The sequence below is a fragment of the Egretta garzetta genome, unplaced genomic scaffold (assembly GCF_000687185.1).
Source record: "Egretta garzetta isolate BGI_Z169 unplaced genomic scaffold, ASM68718v1 scaffold374, whole genome shotgun sequence".
In the NCBI taxonomy this organism is placed as follows: Eukaryota; Metazoa; Chordata; class Aves; order Pelecaniformes; family Ardeidae; genus Egretta; species Egretta garzetta.
In genome coordinates this window covers 595,336-607,912 of record NW_009259419.1, presented here as the reverse complement: position 1 = coordinate 607,912, position 12,577 = coordinate 595,336, and the positions used below count along the sequence as shown (strand labels likewise).

The window sequence follows — 12,577 nt, the reverse complement described above, 5'->3', positions numbered from 1 at the left end:
TTTTTGCAAGCACAGACTGAGCACTACTCCAGGTGTTAAACTAGGAAAGGATTTTTTTCCCACTGAACTCCTCCTCCTCCTCCCAGGATGGAATGGCATTATAGAAGATAGCTGGCGAAAACTTGATGGCTGCTTTAAATAGCCCACATTTCATTCCTATTTGCAAGGAGAATGAATGGACTTTCTCTATCTATTGGAAACTCTCACATATTTCCTAGGACCAACATGTCCCATCGGCTTTAGGAGAGCTGGAGAGACTACATTTTGCCCTAGTAACACCAGTGCATCCCTCTGAATGTTTGGGCAGGGTATGTTCCAGCATCTTTAACACAGCAGCAAGTACGTGCAGATAGTTGCCATTGGCAACTTTCTCTCTGCAGACTATCAGCACTGTTGTAAATGTAACAGTGTAAAATAAGGGGCTTCTCTTTGCAGTAAATGCTAAACATACGTAAGTCTGTGTTCCGCCTCCTTATTCAGCTTATCCATCCATCCCAGTGTCCAGTACTGCAGTGACACTGGGTGGTCCTGGACCAGCACTGGAAGGAAGCCTCTCTTTAGCTGTCCAACATCAAACTTTATCTCAATCTCCGTGGGTAAGAACACGGGTAGTGATACTGCAGCTTGGCTGTTCTGACTGACAGGACTTCTGGAGTCCTACTTTCGGCTTCTTGGCTTTTGACACCTGCCAGCTTTTGCACCCCATATTTCTGAACACCCTGTCTGTGGCTGGGCCTTTTGACAGCTTGATGTTATTAACTTATTGCGCCAAGCTTTCCTCTCCTTTCTCATGCACCCACTGCAGTTGCAGGGATGGAGGAATAACTTCCCTTCTCCCATTCGCTGGCTCTTCAGATCATTTCTGCCTTTGCTGTTGAATTTCTGCAGAGGTTGAACAATGAAAATTGCTCCTATTGGCAGGGTCATCCTGAACCTGCTGTAAAAAGATGCTCCCAAACCTGCCTTTCCATGTGGCACAGTGTGCTGCCAAGCCCGGGCCTCTGATTCTGGAGCACAGATGCTTTAAGTGCCTGCTGAAGCGTGATTAACGTCTGTGGTGCCTGTGCCCACCTGAGCAGGGGGCTGCTTCCATGGGACAAGCCTTTGACACAGCACACTCTACCTTCACACTTTGTGCAGCAACAGACCAAGCAGATTGTAAGAGAATGAGTAAAAGATGGGACAGGAGATGAGCGTTAGTGCTGAATGATGGTATTAGCCAAAGGACAAGCCAAGGTGGTTAAGAAGCCAGGCTGTTAGCCAGTACCTAGAAGACACGTGGGATTGTGAGGGGCTCTTAGCTTCACAGCTCTTCACCACTGATGGGTTTCTACAGCAATGGAATGAAACAAGACATGAGTTGTGCACGTGCCATGGGGACAACATGACCATCCCGACTGCTGGCCAGCCGCAGGGACACCCCGTGCAGCTCACCTAGAAAGTAATGAAGATACAGGCTTTTCAACAGAATTGCTCCTTTCCCATGGCTTCTTCCCAGAGTCTGGAAAACAAAAATGAAAAGTTACTGTTTATTATTTTTTCTCTAATGATAAAAAAATCTGAAGCTGATTGTGTTACACAGCTGCTTTCATTCAGTGAGGATGAGTGACTGACTTAGAAAGATCCAAGGAAGCGGGGTTGCTGAATGAGTGCGCTTGCCTATGTTATAGAGAAAGCAGTGGCAAAAATCTACTTAGTGATCCCTTTAATTAGTGACCAGATAGTTAAACAATACTGAAAAGATATGGAACTGGAACAGTAGGAGGAAAAGCATAAATCACTTCTATTAAGAAATACAGGCTAATTGCTGCAAGGCTTATTTTATTCAGTACAATATTTATTTCTCTTTTAAATTAAAAAGTCTTAGGTTTTTGGTCTGCGTAGTTGGCAGAAAATGTGAGTGTGTCTAAAAAAAGGCAGTGAGACCCCCACTATGCAAATCTCCACAGAGAATTTATTTAATGTTGCCTATATTTCTAACTTGCCGAACATTCCCGAAAGCTGCACTACATAACCCTTGTTACTGAAAATGCTTACTATCATCCCAATCTCCTCCTGTGCAAATACTCCAAAATAAAGTGAACTGTTTCAGAGACTTGCATAACACACAAATTTATACACAAGAGTTTGCTCCTCTGTGAGGTCCTAAAAAGCTCTTTAAAAGAATTACGGGCACTCCCAGGAAATCTCTAGATCTCGTTCCTCATTTACATGCACCTTTCTTCTGGCTTCTTCCCTTTCCCTTGCAAAACACGCAGATCATGGCTTTGTTCCAAAAGGAAGCTGGAATGGTTAAATACTCATTCCCTTAGGAGAGATTTCTTTTAGCATGTATGAAAGCCAAGGCTGATGCAAGGATGAATCTGACTGGCTTGCAGCTTATCTACTCAGATACTGTTATTTCAACTCACCATAGGAAAAACATATTTTGGGGGCTCCTTAATTTCACCTAGTAACTCTCAGGATCAGGCTTACCACAAGAAGCTACTAGGTTAAGGAAGGATAAGAGTTTGAGACCCAAACCCCAACTGTATAAACCAGGACAGCTAGAGTACCAAAAGTAAAATAATACAGCTTTTTTCTGTTAGAAGATTCAGGTGCACAATGTTGAAAACACAGATCCTTGGACATTGTCCTTGGATATTGGAATAATCTCCCCAGGGAAATGCTTGACTCTGCCACATTGGACACTTTTAAGACGCAGCTGGACAGGGTGCTGGGCCATCTTGTCTAGACTGTGCTCTTACCTAGGAAGGTTGGACTAGATGATCCTTGAGATCCCTTCCAACCTAGGATTCTATGATTCTATGATTTTACGATCCTCAGCTACATGTCTGGACCCCTTTACCTAAATGGGCTGTACTGTGATTTTCTTGGCTGTAAAGCATATAAAACCCCCATTTCTCGCTGAGTACAGTTTTTAAAACAGTAGGCATTTGGGAATTTTTCTGTTAGTTACTGCTGCTGCACTCAGAAGTAGGATGATGAACCCAGAGACTAGAGGTGGTAGAGAAGGCTAGATTAAGAAGACAACTAAACCACTAGTAGTTTGATTTAATACCTGATGAATTTTGCTGCTGCTGGGTGGGACCTCGTGTACTGGGTGAAGGAGAGGTGCTAGCATCATCCTACAAAGAGAAAAACAGGGCATTACTTGATTCTGGAGATGAAGCTCAGAGTCCTCTTCTACTTTGGAGCTGCAGCACAGCTGGTACAAAAGCAAGTTCCCCTCAAGCACGTCCAACAGGCATTGCTGCCAAGGTTATGGCTCAAGTCCCTTTAAACTTCAGCTTTTCTCTCCCTTTAGCATGGCAAAATACATCCTTTTTATTTTTTGCTAACATGGGCACCTTTTCACGATTCTACTGAATCACAGTCATCCCTGTATACCAAACGAGGCTGAATTACCACTCTAAAGTGCTGGCTGCTGTTGTCTAAATACAAACCATCCATTTCCCAAATTTAGAAGCTCTCTGTGATACAGATACTGAGCTACTTGAAGGAACAGTAGGTCAGATCCCAGGCTTTTAGCCCAGGACAGCCACTGGTTATCAGTGAGGGTAGTCCAGGTACTAAAAGAATGTAACTAAATCAATCAATACTCCTAAGTAGAAAATTAAACACTACATCACAGATCAGGACTCTTTTTTCTGGGATTTATGTGTGACAGATCATAACACATTCACCCATATATTTAGCATGTCAGTATTATTTAGCAGCCCTCAGAACACACTGAGGCAAAGCAGTAGCTGTGCATTTTAAAATGGACTTGCACCCAGTTTGACAGAAGATACCCCCACCGTAAAGTGTACTCAAGATTCACACTAAACAGATGTTATCTAAAACACCTTTCTGAACAGTTTGGTGCTATCGAAAAGGTTGATTGGGGTTATCACCTAATACAGAGCTTCAAGGAGAGAGAACAAGGGGAAGAAAGACAGGAGAGGCTGAATAGTTGAAGCTAAATGGTACCTTTCATCTCTGAGTGTATGGTTCAAAACCAGCTTTGGGGCAATATTAAGAGAATGATTGCATAGCAGCATCAAGGGTTCAGTAGGCAAATTCCATGCTTGAAGCATCCCTCAAGGAAGATGCAAAAAATAGCTGCTTTTCTCTTTCAACATTGCAGGTGCTTCTTCCTGCTCTTGCTACAGAGCTTTCAGACTGGGGCGAGACCTTCATTTTCTGAATGGGATTCCCTGCTGAGCAGCTGTTACCTTGTCTTTGGAGGGAATATCTCTGTATAGGTGATATGAGGCACACACGATGCTTTATGACAATGCTGGAGGAGGCTGAGGGGAGACCTTATCGCCCTCTACAACCACCTGAAAGGAGGCTGTAGCAAGGTGGGTGTTGGTCTCTTCTCCAAGTCACAAGTGATAGGACAAAAGGAAATGGCCTCAGGTTGTGCCAGGGGAGATTTAGATTGGATATTAGGAAAAATTTCTTCACTGAAAGGGTTATCAGGCACTGAAACAGGCTGCCTAGGGAAGTGGTCGAGTCCCCATCCCTGGAGGTATTTAAAAGATGGGTAGACGAGCTGCTTAGGGACATGGTTTAGTAGTGGACAGGTACGGTTGAACTCGATGATCTCAAAGATCTTTTCCAACCAAATGATTCTATGAACTTGCTGCCATGGCAGAGAGCCTTCACAAGGGTACAGGTTAGCAGCAGGAGTGCTGTATGAGCAACAGCCCAGAAAAGCACCACATGGGAAGGGACACAGCGCATCAGCAGGTAAAAAAAAAAAGTGTTTAAATCTGCATGTTGAACTCAAAATTGCTGCATCAAGCTCAGTGTAAAGACTGAGTCAAATCACAACCCTTGTTTAATTGCTTTTGTGGACAACATACAGACAGAACAGTTAAACCAGAAATGTACCAAAGTTCCCTAAAGTTGTTCAAATTCTATCTGATTTTATTGTAAGTATCATGAATCATATATTTTAACTTTTGAATGGCCTAGTAGTTAATACACTGTTTCCCTTCCCCCCACAGAGACATACTTCATGTGCACTCTGGGGTCCAAAGTGAGCTGATTCTTGCTTTGCATGGAGGACGGCAATCCAAAGTTACACCACGTGGTTGATGATCCACTTCAGCTTAGCTGAAGCCACAAATTTAAAATAAGAGACATGGACTTGATCTCAAGTTGACTTGCCAGAAAGTTCAATGCATCTTCTTAAGGGGGAAGACTCTACTGTACCCTACAACACTCAGATCAGACCATGAGAAAGCACTTATTAACCGGGTTTGGGCAATACCTCACCTATAAGTAAGGCAGCAATTCTTGTTTATAGGGTGCTGTTCCCAGGAAGGGTGGAAGCAGTGACATTTAGCTTTTGACTGAATGTGCAGATCTATTCCTGGATCAGCACTGCTCAACACTGCCTGCCACACACAGTGAATGAGCACAGGACTTTGGATTACAAGGCAGCACATCGACATATTTGCAAGAGTACAACAGTGAGGAGTCTTTCACTTACATTTTGGCTTTCCTCTTCCTTTTTGTCGGCTGGTTTGTCTGACTGCGACGCTGCTTTCCTCCTTTGCAAAGAAACATGAGATAGGACACACAGTCAACTCTCTAGAAACACATCCTTTGCGTGGGAAGGCTGATTCAGGCTCTGGTGGGAGTTATTATTTACTTAGTTCATCTTAGGGAACGCTACAAAGGCTGGATGTGTTCAGTTGTGTAGGATTGAGGTGGCGGTGAGGAATCCAGACCTCAGTGACATGACTCAGAGAGAGGGGCAACATTACAAGGCAGTGTTTAACGGAGGAACACAGGGTGCAGAGCACAAGGAAATGTGTCGAAGCACAGCTGGGTATGAACTGGGTGAGAAAGGGATGGCTCCTCTCTAGGGCTCAGGAAGTGGTGGCTCCTGTGTCCTACAGAGGAGGAAAAACCCAAACCCCCACAGGGGTTTCTGAGGACCAATGCAACCCTCCACAGGTGGATCAGGTGGGTATTGCAGTGATGACACTATGTTCTCAGCCAGCTCCAATATAATTTTGCCACCTGTCCTATATCCCCCATCCCTGTTCCCACCCAGAGAAAAGGCAGTGCTCCCATGTGATGGGCAGTCAGAAAAGCCCTTCAACCCAGGTCCATCCTCACTGGGAGAGACTGGGCACCATTTCTGCTCAGCCAAGACCCCTGCTTCCTCCAGGGTGGGAAAGCTCTGGCTGGAGACCAGGAGTCAGGAATGAGCACAACAGCCTGGGTTTTCAAGTGCCTTTGGTGAGTGGAGAGGCTATTGCTGTCTCAGATCCAGTTCAAAGGCCCTGTAGTCCCAGGACTGGCAGTGTTGGTGGTGCCTACAGAAGTTACGTGAGGACCTGAGACACTTGCTTGGCGATGCTTCCTACGGAGAGGCAAAACACCCTGAGAAGCAAGTGGCAAAGAGCTGCAATCCATCCACTGGAGCAATGGGACATGAGAGTAAACAAAGTTGTTGGCTGTTTATCTGTGAAGAACACATGGTAAAACTTTGTGGGTGTTAGCTACACTTGCTGAAGGAAAGAAAACCAAATTCTTGATTTTCAATCCCTATTTAGGGTCTAAACAGAACTCAAGCGTGCCAGGTACTGATTGTCTAGACATCCAATTGCCCATTTTAGACAATTAGGGGAACTGCAGGTATAGTCTCCACATGGATTTGGGTTGTGATGATCCTTATCCTTACCCACCTGTGAACACTACCTTTACCAGATGTTTTTTAAAACACCAATATGACAGGTTTTTCATTTGTCTTGCTTCTGAAATGGACAAAATTCATCTCACAGAAAAAAAAACCAAACCAAAAAACATTATCCCAAGTGGCACTTAGAAAGGCTTCTGAGTTTCAAAACACTGCCACAAGTTTGCCAAAGGATTATTTTGTCATATCACTGGCAAAAGAAAAGCCTCACTGGATTCATAAATCATGGGATTTGAGGTAAATTTGATAAAAAAGACAGAAGAGTAAAACACATGCATGTGTTTGTAGGACACAGTGCTCTGTGGGAATTATTTCCAGATATTCAACTGCATTAATAATTTTATTAGCTCAGTAATAATTTTTATAGTCTTTCTCTAATACTTACTTGATACTTATGAGAAAAAAGGTTATACTGATTACTGAGCAAGGGAAATATTTGCCAGGGTGAGAGACCAGTGTTAGATTTATGTCCTGCAACAAACTTAACTGGGCTAGAAATGATAGTGGTTTGTGAGATAGTTCATTATCCTGCTTGCACTTCAGTTCTGAAGCAAAGGGCTGCTCTCATGGGGGCCACTAAATCTAGAGAGCCGTATTTTATACCACCTGAGCTCTCAGGACCGTTTCCTTCCACTGCCTCCCCAGCGTTATACACATTCCCTGTTTCTGAGCATGTGGTTTTCTGCTCAGAAAAGGGCCCCTGAGATCCCCTGCTCATCACTCAGTGATTTCTGTATTGAACATGCTAAGTTTAAAAAAAAACATCTTTTTTTTCCTCCTGGCTGCCAGCTTGGTATGAGCAACCTGAAACACAGTGCCAGGTTCTTCCTTTCCTCTGTGTCATCCCACATAAAAAGGGTTTTGCAGCCAAAAGGGGGTCCTTTTAGTATCAGTTTAACAGCATGCGCCAACTGCACCCCTGACCGACACTTGCGTACTTCCAATGACTTCCATGGCTTTGTGGAGCAAAATTTAGGAGACAATTCTGTTGCTGTCAGCTCCCTCGGAAAGGATTTGTAGCTCACTTATTTTCAGGGTAGAGGCAGTAGAGATGTTTTTGTTAAGATAGGTAGGGGATTCGACCCTGAATACTTGAAGACGTCGAATCCCACTGCTGAAAGCCATACTGGAGTACATTTTAGACTAGAACAACAGAAATTTGTAGGATTTCTATATTCAAGCATGTGAGATGTCCATTTAGCTTGCTTGCTTGAACAGAGCTAGCTACCCCAGCATCTAGTCACCGAACCTTACTTTGCTCACGACATCTTTCAGTTCAGCAAGGTCAGTCTTGATATGTAGCAGCGCAAAATAGCTCAGAAGGTGACCCAGTAAATAAGTATTAAAAGCTGTTATGCTATTTTAGTTCTGAAAAGAGAGAAAATTATCTATTTGGTATTTTACACTGCTGGTAACTTTTTATAGTGTTGTGTATTTATTTAATGCTTTCCAAAGGATTACATCCACGGTCAATGCTCAGAATTCCTTCTGAAATGACCAGGACACTGAGGAAAGTTGGAATCAGATCCTCTGAAATGGGAACTGTTTTTATACTAGACAACATTATTTAAAAACTCCATCTCTGTGCACTATACAACTTTACCTACTCTTCATTATTTTACTTACCCTTTTATTTCACTGTTTGTAAGTCAAAAAAAAAAAAGCGCTAAAAATAAAACATCTAAAACTAGGAACTTGGGAGTCTGACAGAACATTACTGATGGAGTCAGGAGGAAAAGAGAAAGAAAAAATAATTGGAATAGTTTGAGTGCCTTTTAACAGCTGGTAGCTTGATACATCACGACTCGCTTTAGCGGAGAATAACTTGGCTAGCCTGTCTGAAACACACTGAGAATCGATAATAATTTACCTGCCAAGATGTTGTCCTTTTATTGCACTTCTGTTTATATCTTTGGGCCCAACAGCCTGAATGTGCTGCATAAAGGATGATTTCTCTAAGCTCCTTTCATAGTTTACTCTTTCCGAAAACAGTAACTTTGAAATAGATCTGGTAAAATGGTAAAACGACAGTGGACATATTTACCACCATCTTTGAAGGTTAACACACTGCAGGATTTGCTACAGCAGCTGAAGCCTGCCAGGTATCATTGCTGCAACATCTACATTTCATATGAAAGGCCAGACCAAGCTGGTGACTAACATCTACGCAGGACCTGTCACACTGCAAAGAAGCACCAAAGTGACCCAATGCTAACCAGAAATGACAGCACCTTGTTCCGCAATTTGCTGCAGAGCTCATGCTAGTGCTTACTTGAAGTCTAAGTACAAACCTTTTTGCCAGTAATTTATTCATTTCTTCCATTAGTCCTCCTCCGCCTCCTCCGCTACTTGTTCGATTGGCATCACTCTTAGAGACCCCACTGGGGCTGGACCCTCCTGAACCATCTTCTGGCTTAGGACAGAAATCAACATTGGAATTAATGAAAAGCTTCACTTACAACCACACCCTTAATGGTTAGTTTTCCTAATTCTTAGGAACAGCGATCACAATCACAGCCCAAAACCAGAGATAGGATGTGTTCTGCTTTGGGAAGGAGACCCACATGGACCTTACTAAAACCAAGACGGTCTGGGTGAGGCAAATATATGGGCAAATGATGAAAAAACCCACAGCGCTGTTTGTTAATGGTTGTGTTTATGCATGGTTATGCAACCCTTACCTACGTAGACAACTATTGACATGAGGCCTCAACAGTCTGCACTGCTTTTTGTAAGCATGGTGAAGTTTTAACCACTTATAATGACTGAAAACTCTAATGGATAGATAGTACAATGGTGGACTTTGCAGAAGTAATAAAATCCTGGCAACATGCGGACTTGCAGCCATTTGATAATTAAGATTTTCTGAAGAGCAGAAATTCTACCAAACATTTCCTGCTCAGATTTACTTGCACTAAAAAGTCACATTTAAAAGTTCACCTAATGCTCAGCTGAAGCATGTTTCACCATGTTTCATGCTGGATTTGCAGACCATTACACCAAGCTGCTCCAGGCTTTCCCACAGCAGAGAAGAGCCCATCAAGGAGTCCCAGTGCCACCTCCTTACCCGGTCGGGGGGGGGTGGGGGAGGGGGGGGCCCCCCAGACGATGCAGGGATCACAGCAGCGCCACTGGGATGACCAGGTGGAAGTGCTGGGCCTGAAATGCAGAAAATACGAATTAGATGTGAAGCGTGAGCTCCTCCAGCCCGTACACAAGGTCACGTTCCCGCTCCCAAGGCCATGACCTGACTGCGTGACGAGTGAGCAACACAAGGAAGCACCTAGCAGAAGAAAGGGAAATGGTGGTGCATCAAGGGTCAATTGGCTACAGTTCTGTCCTCCTGCGAGACCCTGTCACTGATAAACTAGCCTTCTCCCTCCTATTCTCCCTGGCTGGGCTAGTGTTTTATTCTGTGCTGAAATCAAAACACAGACAATACTTCCCAATTCTTGTCACCTTCTTCTGCTCCTCTCATAGCTTTCTACATGGAGATAATAAACTCCATCAGCCAACTCTGTGGACTTCTGTCAACACCAGCTTTTCACCTCACGGGCTACAGCAACACGTCCTCCTTTCTGTTGAACATAGGGTGCGTGATTTTGGCTGGTCTTGCAAAATAACAGGGAGAGAGTCCAGCACCAAGCACCCTGAGGTTTAGCAAAGCTCCTCCGAGCAGCAGCCTGTTGGAGGGGCTGATGGTGGGTAACTCCGTTGCAGTGCTTTGCCTGTCTGTAATGGGTCAGCTGAATGAATCCACCTCCTCCAGGGTATTTCCCCATGTTATGCTCTCTCAGAACAGGCTGCTCCTGACATATAATCACAGGTTCAGTTGCTCAGTAAGTGTTATTTTGAAAGACATGCAGGTTTTGACTGAGGAACCTTTAGAAACTGTATTTAACATTAGCAGCCTGGTTTTCTTATCTAGGTTTTCTTACAATACCGTCTTATTTCTGTGGTTACTTCTGCCATTATCTCACACTCCTGATTCCATTCTTGAAATGAACAATGGCTGCTATTAGAAGTACTTTAAACGTTTCAAGCCCTCTTTGGTTCATGACCATAATAGCCAGTAATTCATTGTGGGTGCAGTTAATTGTAATTGCAAAACTACACCCACCTAACTAGGGGCCAGCCCGAGGCAAAAATTGAACTGAGTCAAAATAATGGCCTGATGTGAGTTTAAAATAACTTTATTGAACTAAGTGGATTTCAAGGGCTTATATCTGCTGAAGGACTGAGCCTCCAGTGGTTGCTGTAATATTTTTAGCAGAAAGTGAAAGGAAATGTCTCAGTTTTCTTCCTTTTCTGGGCACATCATTTAAGCATTATATGTGGTTATACACAGGAATGGATCCAAGTCGCAAAAAGTATGATCTGAATTGCAAATAGGCATTACTCGTAACTGTTCTAACTCTGCAGGCTTTAGATGAGTGCTAGAAATCAAGACCATATGCAAAGTGGCAGACCCAAGCTCTTGATCTGCCTGCAATGAAAAAGGTTTGCTGGAATCGTTATAGTGACAAGCCCTCAGCAATAAATGCAGTTTATACCAGGAAGAGAGTTTCTAGAATGAAATAAATTACAGAAGCACAGGAGATGCTGGATAACTATGACAAAATCCATGTTATATGTTTTGCTGGTGACAGAAATACCACTCAAAAAAAAAGAATAAAAATCATAACCTCTACCAATACTGCTACACAGACAACAAGTCTACCATAGACCCGGCCTCCAGCTTCAGAAGAGCCCATCTGCTACGGCTGGACAAGATGAACATAGGTTTTGTACAAAGCTCACTGCCAAATGCAGTTTGACTGTGCTGAATGATAAAAATCTCCTTCTGGGCTAATGTAAGTAACAGTAAGAATATGCATTGCCACAGCTACAGGGCCCTGGCTTTTAGCCTTCTTGCTTTTAGCTAAGAAGGTCCCTGGACCAGCCCTGAGCGATTTCGATACTTTTCCACCCTGGTTTCAGAAATCACGTACAGCAGGAGTAGCCCTGGGTCTCTCAGCCCTTTTTCTAGCAGTCATGGGCAGTGCCAATGGGGCTTTTTAAACAGCTGAAAGCTACAGCTTTATACAGGTCACAACTCATTCAAAATCAGTACTTACTCAAGTGGGCAATGGCTGATGAAGTCATGTAAGGAGGGGTCCTCCTGGGCATAGTCACCTCAGACACAGCAGCGAAAGGGGGAGGCAATGGAAGACAGTGTGACATGGGCTGAGAGCACTGCTGTGGAGGATGAGATGTTGGGTGGGAGGATGGGGAGGGAGCCTGGCCAAAGGAGCTGGGTGCGCTGGCAATGGTGGGCAGCGGGGAGGAGGGTGCAGCTCCTAGGTGTGGAAAGAAGGACCCGTCCACACTTTTCACCTGGGTCCCAGAGGGGCCTAAAGCAATTTGTTCTTCAGGATGGCCATTCAGAGGTACGTTTGCTGAGGTTTCCTGGCCTGCTTTATCTGTGGGTCCCCTGAACCTGTCAGGCGGGACAGGAATCACGGGCAGGATGGTGGGACCATCACCCCTCTGCAGAGGTGGTGCATTGGTGGTGGGGGAAGCAGAAGACCGAGGAGAGCAGGAAAGAGAAGAGCGCCTGAGAGGCTGGCGAGAGGTGAAGGGAAAGTGGAAAGGATGGAGAGGTGGTGGAGACAGTGAGGTTCGCCTGATGCTGGACGCTACGGTCCTGCGGTTTGGGCAGGCTGGAGGGGAGGAACCTGGGGCCGTTGGCAGCTCGGAGGCCGAGTGCCTGTGCAGGAGCTGCGGGGGCTCTCTGGGTCTCCATGGGCATCTGAAAGAGGATTGACTGGCAGGCTCAGGAACAGGGCTGGCATGAGGCGGTGGCAGGGGCACGGCACCAGCGGCAGGAGCTGC

General features: G+C 44.6%; 1 protein-coding gene across 1 annotated transcript in view; it reads right to left on the bottom strand.

Annotated features, from left to right (window-relative positions):
* EVL (Enah/Vasp-like) overlaps positions 1–12,577 on the bottom strand; it is an 88,122-nt gene that overhangs the window by 3,636 nt on the left and 71,909 nt on the right. The window contains exons 6-11 of the mRNA XM_035892429.1: positions 9,771–9,862; positions 8,995–9,116; positions 5,486–5,546; positions 3,062–3,128; positions 1,435–1,501; positions 1,268–1,330 (exon numbers count right to left, since the gene is read on the bottom strand). Of these exons, the coding sequence (XP_035748322.1) occupies positions 1,268–1,330; positions 1,435–1,501; positions 3,062–3,128; positions 5,486–5,546; positions 8,995–9,116; positions 9,771–9,862 (472 nt within the window). The remainder of the gene's footprint in view (positions 1–1,267; positions 1,331–1,434; positions 1,502–3,061; positions 3,129–5,485; positions 5,547–8,994; positions 9,117–9,770; positions 9,863–12,577) is intronic.